This window comes from Daktulosphaira vitifoliae, unplaced genomic scaffold (assembly GCF_025091365.1).
Source record: "Daktulosphaira vitifoliae isolate Bord-2020 unplaced genomic scaffold, ASM2509136v1 Scaffold_2, whole genome shotgun sequence".
Taxonomy (NCBI): domain Eukaryota; kingdom Metazoa; phylum Arthropoda; class Insecta; order Hemiptera; family Phylloxeridae; genus Daktulosphaira; species Daktulosphaira vitifoliae.
Window position 1 is genome coordinate 25,023,100 of NW_026099573.1, and position 8,431 is coordinate 25,031,530.

An 8,431-nucleotide genomic window follows, 5' to 3' on the forward strand; every position below is an offset into this window, starting at 1 on the left:
AAAAAAAAAAAAAAAAAAAAAAAACACATCTTAGTAAAACCAATACCTTCTCAGCTTCGCATCGAAGCTAAAACTTTTTCGTTTTATTTATCTTGATGAGGTTAAATGTATTTATATTGAGCATAATGCACGAGCATCATTTTAAATTTAATATAAAAATAAAAAATGTATACAAAAATAGTATTTACACAATATTTACATAAAAACATTCGTCCGGCACGACAATGAATATAGTGTGTGGTACGTTCTCTGCTAAGGATGTCTCATGTTCGCTAACGCGAAGTCCACGAATCTTGTCGCTGATTCTTGATTGGTTAATAGTGGTGCGTCGGGCTATGCTAGTCTCTGCCATGACTAGTTACGACAGACCGTTTACACATAGGCATGTATGTGGGTAATGCGGGACGAAATTTCTCTGATAGTTACTCACATAAGCATCGTCCTATTTGTCCCAGCACACATATGCGGACAAAAGACACGTTACGATATTAACACGATATTATACGTGCGTTACAAAAGACCCACCAGGGACACGCAGGTTGGGCGTGTCAAACACACGTATGTAGGAGTTAAGACCACAATTCACATAAATGGGTCAGGGAGTTGAGAGGATGGCTGTTACCCCGGTGATGGATGATAACTTTCTCGATATATTAGTGATTTCGACTTCACAACGGCAGTGTAAATGGACTTCAACAGTGATGGTGGCTGCTGTGAGCGGCGGCAGTGGCGGTGATTGTAATGGACGACAATCGGCAGAAATGGTGATGACCAGTAAGCCAAGACTACGACGACTTTGGCGGCACGAACAGGTGACGGCAGTAATAGACGATGGTCGGCAAAAGCGGAAATTCTGGTGGACAGAGGCTTCAGTACTCAAATCTTCTGTTTTATTATTTGAAGGTTGACTATTGGAGAACGTCATTTAATTTAAGTATTATTGATATGGGCAATTTTTTAAAAGTCATTCACATTGGTGTGACAATTGCAAAACGATAGAAACTACGTGGCTTTTCTTCGATCCAGACCACTTAACAAAGACCCCATCCAAAATTTGAAAAAAATTGCATAAAATGAATTTGTGATATTAAATTAGTGCCGCATGGCCAAATCCATATGGCAAATAAGCTTTGCCTGGACTCGTCTTTAGAAGTACATTTAAAAATAAAAATATTGCTTTTAAAAATTGATTAAAACTTAATTCATTATTATTGATGGTTAAATATAAAATTTTCTTGAATGTAACATAAAAACTTGTTGTTTTTAACGTAATCAACATTAAATATTAAACAACAAACTTAAAATTAATTTAACATTTAATATTATTGATAATGATTATTGTACATATCTAAAGAAAAATCAGATTATATATATATTTAGTAATTTTTTTTATATGGTATAATTGGTTGTTACAGGTATTTGATCGTATTAGATCATCAGCCGATTCAGATAACTTATTTAGCAAAGTAGTGTGCGTAGCTGGTGATGTCTCTGACCCTGAACTTGGTCTTAGTGCTGAAGACAAACAAAGACTATGTTCCGAAGTCACCGTCGTGTTCCACTCGGCAGCTACTGTCAAGTTTAACGAGTCACTGCGCACAGCCGTTACACTCAACACATTGGGAACATTACGAGTCATTGAGCTATGTAGATCCATGGCTAAACTGAAGGTGCTTAAAATTTCTAAAAATTTATTACATAAATTACTATTATAAAAATTACTTATATAATGGTAAGGTACCAGAGATCGTAAAATAAATTTTGAAAAAATGTTAAATCGAGCAAGGCTATTGAATTAAAATGTTTTACATTTTAGCTTATTTATGTTTAACTCATATTAAAGTAAGTTATATTTTTATTTATATTGAGTACATACTTGTAGAGGAAGTTATTTAAAAGTAAAGCCAAAGTTTGTATTGAAAATTGAGTGTTGTTTTAGGCAATGATACACGTGTCAACGGCATATTCAAATGCAGATAAGACTATAATTGAGGAATTAGTTTATAAACCACCAGGAGACCCAGACTTAGTGATCAATTGTTGTCAAAAAATGTCTGAAGATGATTTGCGACACATGGGTCAAAGACTGCAAGGCAAACACCCCAACACATACACTGTGACTAAAGCCATGGCAGAATGGGTTGTTGCAGAACGGGCCGATGAAATACCCGCAGCTATCGTAAGACCAAGTATAGGTAAATCTGGATTAGTATTAAGTAAAAATAATTTTTTATTAAATAGATAATACAACACTCGACGGCCTACAATGCTTTGTAATAAATATATGTTCTTTAATCTGATTACTTTTTTTCAAATTACTTCAGTGACTGCAGCTTGGAAAGAACCATTTGAAGGCTGGGTTGATAATATAAGTGGAATAACTGGTATCATGATGGAAATTGGAAGAGGTACAATAAGAAGTATTGTTTGTGATCAAAAGCTACGTGTAGACATCATACCTGTGGATATTTTGGTTAACACATTAATTACTTCAGCCTGGCACACAGCTTCCTTTAGGTACTGTATAAATCTTTAGTATTTAAAAATGCGTATAGTGGATATAAAGTTTAGGTCTCATGAAGTGGAGTGTAAACAATACAAGTTAAAACTGTGAATCTATATGCAGTAGACTTAACATTAAAATAGGGAGTTATTATTGTAATTATAATTTCCAAATAAATTCGTTTAATTTTTGGTTATAGACAAAATGCTGTTCGAGTTTACAATTGTACTTCGGGTGCACTGAACCCGTTGCGTTGGGAAGAATTGGGTGGTTTGACCCAATACCATTCATTAACAGTTCCATCCAAATACATTCAATGGTATCCGGGATTCTCATTTCGTACCAACCGCATGGTGCACAGATTAATTGAAATTCTATTTCATTTTGTACCTGCATTTATATTAGATATTGTTCTAAGGTTAACGGGGTCAAAACCTATGTAAGTTTATTGCCATATAATATTTCATTATTAGCATTCGGTAACACTGAATTGGTTTACAGGATGCTGAACATTTATCGTCGTTTCAAAATGGCAGCTCGCACTGGTGAGTTCTTTGCATTGCATCAATGGGATTTCATCAGTAATAACATTCGGGAATTAAACAGAGACTTTACCTCAAACGATCGGGTTACGTTTCCCGTTGATATTACTCAGGTCGTTTGGGACAGCTATGTAAAAGATTACGTGTATGGTATACGCAAGTTTGTGTTAAAAGATCCACCATCCACTATTCCGATCGGACTTAGTAAATTGCAAAAGTAAGATCATTTTTAACAATTCAACATAAACAAATAATGATTAAAATACGATTTTTAGATTCTACTGGATGCATAGAATGGCTCAGTGTTTATTCGTTGGTGTTATGATACACATTATTAAATCAAAATAATATTTTTTTTATAATGTATAGTATGTTGACGATGCCAAAATTGTAAATAATATTTGATAATACTTTAATATTATAATTTAATAATAATTATAATCGTATAAATAATTTCTTTTATTTAATATAAAAATTTTTTTATAGTATTGATAAATACTTTTATTATTTTAAATAGCGATCATTTTTCATTTTTTAATAATTAAAAAAACATTTTTTTTAAAAAAGAGTTTAATACTATAAATTATAATTGTTTTGTTTAAGTGAATTCGTATAATTTTTTTATTAAAATAATTATATTTTTATTCGAAGTTTTTTTTTAACTAATTATGACCTACATTAAGAGAAGCTAATACAATGCATTTTCTAATTAAAACCAAAAATCATAAATTTTCAGTAAAATTGACAGATTTTGAAGTATTTTACATAGCGATGGAACTACAGGTGATCGGTTACTTGCAAATAAATATAATAATCTGAATAAAAATTTTGATTTTTTGTTGTTATATATATTTCTTGATTTATTAGCTATAAAATACTTTTTAGAATCATCCTTAATAACTTATACGGCTGTAAACTTTATTGTTCAATTGCCAACGTGTATAATTTAGCTTATTTATAAAATAGTGGTCTAATTAAGAAAATGACTGGTCGATAACAATTTCTGAAGTAGTATTTCAGATGTTATTAACAATTTAAAGTTACGATTAGAGGTGGCTACTGCTATTTTTATCACTAGTCATTTCTGCTGTACTCTTCCTACTGTCTAGGTATAAAAATGAAAATAACTTCCAAAGTACTGGTTTAAAAGTAGTTATCGACCAGAAATTTTCTTAATTAGTCCATTAATTTATAAATAAGCCAGTAAATAATTATGTTGGTAATTTAAAAATAAAGTTTACACCTCTATAAGTTATTAAGGATGATTCTAAAAAGTAATTATTAGTTGATAAATCAATAAATATTTGTAACTAACATAAATCAAACATTTTATTGTATTATTGTATTTGTTTTTTAAATAATCTATTTATTATTGGAAAAAATTATTGTTTTGAACAATTAAATTGTCCCATGATAAAATTACACGAATATGAAATCCAAGGAAATGTTTACTTTATTAAAAAAATATTTGAAATTTATTAATTGTCACAAAATTATTATGTAAAAAAAAAACAATAATAATGTGGTTCATAATATCATTTTATTTAACTTAATTTGCAGTTGTATAAACGGACTAAAATCAAAATTCATATATTTTAAAAATAATATTAACATATAAAATTTCGTTTTTTCATTTTTACTATAAAATAAAAATTTTTAATTTTAAAATTATTTTTAATAATTGACATTAATTGTAAAATATTATTTAGAGTTTGATTATTAAAAAAAATGTAATTAATAGAATAATGTTGATTTGAATACTCATAAACCCGTTGTAGTAATGAACAATGATAAAATATTCATTGAGTTTTCTATTTTTAAGAAAATAAAATAAAGACAAAATTTATTAAATTATGAAAATTATTGATGTAATGTTAAACCAGTGATTGAGTAATGAATTAAAAAAAAACACCACAATAGGCTCGTGTAATAGTTGGGTCTAGTATACATTTAATCTGACAGTAATTAAAATCACTATCATAAAGAACGCTTCAATGCAAATCTGTAGATAGTGTTTAATTTTAAAAACTTGGTTGATTATTGCAAAAGCAACATGATATCCTATTTCCTCATTTATATCCTGATTACATGTTTATGAGTTATAAGTATATTGTATGAATAAATATTTATTCTAACAATGAAATATAGTATGAAATTGATATTTAAAGATTTAATCTTTTACAAAAATCGTATTTTTCTTACTAACTTTGATATCCGTTTTCATCATGAAAACAAAATAAAGTTCGAAAAATTTTTTTTTTATATTAAAGTATATTACATAAGCTTTAATTTAAGATATATATAAAAGTGTCAGTATTTTCGGAACACTTTCAAAAATTAAGTTGAAAAAGTTCTACTACTTAAATGCATTTTCAAGTTTTGAACCCTTCCTGTATTAAAGGAAATTCTCCGATTTAAAAAAAAAGTATATCGAATGAGAGAGATGTATAAATAGTATTTTTCAAGAAAAAATTGTATTGATTAATACTTTTTAAAAAAGATATAGAAATATAAAGTTAAAAATGTAAAATATATTATCGAGAATTTTAACTCAAAGATATCATACAGGTAAAGGGTGAAATTAAAAATATATATATTTAAAAAATGATAGGTAAATACCTCATATATCTATAAAAAAAAAGTGATATTGATTTAGTTATTTTTTTAAAAAATTATGGCAGTTTTAAGTAAAAAAAATTGAAAAAATGTCAAAAATTAGCGATTTTTAAAATTTTAATATTTTTGCAGATTTACCCCACTTACGGGGAACGAGGGAAATTTTTTCAATTTTTGAGGGTAATGTCTTCAACTAGATATGATATGTGATCTTTTGTATCTTCTTACGTATCATTAAAAGAAATAGGTAATAAATAATAGAAATGAGTAATAAAAAAGCAGCAAAAATTGATGGAATACAAGCGGAGCTTTGGAAGGAGTCGGCAGAAAAAGTTAAAAACAAATTATTTCAAATTATCTGAGATATATACGAAACTGGTGAATTGCCGGAGTATTACGTAAAAAGTATAATTATTCCCATCCCAAACAAAGCAGCAGCGAAAAAATGTGAAGAATTCGGTACAATTAGTCTGCTATCCCATGCCTCCAAAATACTAACAAAGATTAATTCCAATGTATTGAATCCAAAATAGAACAATCGCTGACGGATGTCCAATTCGGGTTCAGGAAAAATATGGGAACGAGAGAAGCAATTTTGGCATTGAGAATAATTATTCAGAAAAGGATTAGGAAAGATAAAGAAACATTCATAGCTTTTGTGGATATTGAAAATGCATTTGATAATGTGAATTGGACGTTAATGTTTAACATGATGACAAGAATGGGAATAAAGCACGTAGATAGGAAACTGCTGTATAAATTATATAAAGATGAGGTAGCTGTTGTAAAAATACAAGATAAAGTAGAAGAAGCAAAAATAAATAAAGAAGTTAGACAAGGATAAACGCTACCTCCAATTTTATTCAACGCATATATTCAAGAAGCAATAGATAAGATAAAAGAAGATACCAATCTAGGGATAAAAATCAACGGTCAGAAGATAATAATGTTGCGCTTCGCTGATGACATAGCCTTAATTATTGAAAATGAGGAAGATTTAGATCAGTTGATGAAAACTATGGATGAAATATTCGTTAAGGATTTGCGTATGAAAATAAACGCGCAAAAAACAAAAGTACTCGTCTGTGGAAGGAAAAATAAAAGCCAAGGTACATATAAAACTACGAGGAAACTAAACCAATGTAGAAGGAAAGAAGTTATTATGGAATAATATATTTAGGAGACGAAATGAATGGATGGCCACATAATGCGACACGAAGGATTGTTAAAACTGATTATAGAAGGAAGCGTAGAGGGGAAGAACGATAGGGGAAGACCAAGATTGGAATATATTTAACAGATAATAAAGGACCAAGGATGCAACTCATATGTAGAAATGAAAAGAAAAGCGGATAATAGAGAATGGAAGATGGCTGCAAACCAATCCACGGATTGAAACCATAGAGAGAAAGAGAGAAATTTGTGGTCGGCCGCCCTTATCCTAAACTTCCACTTGACACGATCTCCCACATCATCTACGCTCACATCAGCTGTCCTCATATCACATTCAATAGCATTCCTCCATATCTTTGTTGGTCTTCCTTTACCTCTTAAAACCTCGAACTCATACCCCGAGAGAAAATTATATATATTATATTATTTAATAAACACATAGCAACTCAATCATCTTCATGCTCATACCGAACCACCTACCATAATTTTATATTCATTTTAAGTTACAATAGGAAATAGATTACTTTCTTAAAAATAAGAGAATAAAACGAACATAAATCAAGAAAAAACAGTTTTTCTGCAATAGTAAAAATAGCAATACATAATTTATATATTAAGATCGAACATGCTTAATTGTTTACATTAAAGAAATTCCTTAAGTTATACTTTATATTGTGTGTATTTATGCAAATAATTTTAAGAAGATTAACTCTTCTTCTTCTTTCTCGCCTTAATCCCAACTACTTGGGGTCGGCCACCGTTATCGTAAATTTCCACTTGACACGATCACCCACATCATCTACGCTCACATCAGCTGTCCTCATATCACATTCAATAACATCTCTCCATCTCTTTTTTTGTCTTCCTGTACTTCTTCTCATAACATGACTAAACCATCTAAATATATTTTCTCTCATCTTATCCACGATTGATGCTACATCTATATGCTATACATCTACATTTATATGCTCGTTCATTATCCTATTTTCTCTAGTCACTCCACTCATCCATCTAAGCATTATTATCTCTGCTACACTCATTCTCTGCTCTACTTTCTTATCAATCGCCCAACACTCTGAACATCATAGCTGGCCACACTACAGTCTAATAGAATTTACCTTTCAGCCTCATTGGAATTATTTTATCGCATAATACGCTAGACGCTTCTCTCTACGTCAACCACCCGCACTTAATCCTGTGTCTTACATCCTTGTCAATACCACCGCTCTTTTGAACAACTGACCCTAAATACTTAAAACTTTCCACCTCTCCAATCACGCCCTATTATCGCCTAATGATCAACTCTGAGAAGCTGAGAAGGTATTAATTTTACCAAGATGTGTTTTTTTTTTTCGTATCTGTTACCACTTTTTCTCAGCTCTCACCAACCGATTTCATTCAACGATACGTCTAAAAATCACAAATCGTATCTAGTAGAAGACATTACCTTCAAAAATTGAAAAAATTTCCCTCGTTCCTCGTAAATGGGTGAATTCTCCAAAAAAATTACAAATTTAAAAATCACTAATTTTCGAAATTTTTTCAATTTTTTTTACTAAAAACTGCCGTAACTTTTTCAAAAATGAACATATCAATA

At 30.0% G+C, this 8,431-nt stretch overlaps 1 protein-coding gene across 1 annotated transcript in view; it reads left to right on the forward strand.

The window, feature by feature from the left end:
• The window catches only part of LOC126897675 (putative fatty acyl-CoA reductase CG5065), a 22,248-nt gene extending 18,665 nt beyond the window's left edge, over positions 1-3,583 (forward strand). Inside the window, exons 3-8 of the mRNA XM_050671450.1 lie at positions 1,416-1,670; positions 1,940-2,195; positions 2,325-2,517; positions 2,703-2,942; positions 3,005-3,262; positions 3,321-3,583. Coding sequence (XP_050527407.1) covers positions 1,416-1,670; positions 1,940-2,195; positions 2,325-2,517; positions 2,703-2,942; positions 3,005-3,262; positions 3,321-3,393 — 1,275 coding nt within the window. The 3' untranslated portion in view covers positions 3,394-3,583. The remainder of the gene's footprint in view (positions 1-1,415; positions 1,671-1,939; positions 2,196-2,324; positions 2,518-2,702; positions 2,943-3,004; positions 3,263-3,320) is intronic.
• Positions 3,584-8,431: the final 4,848 nt, after the last annotated feature.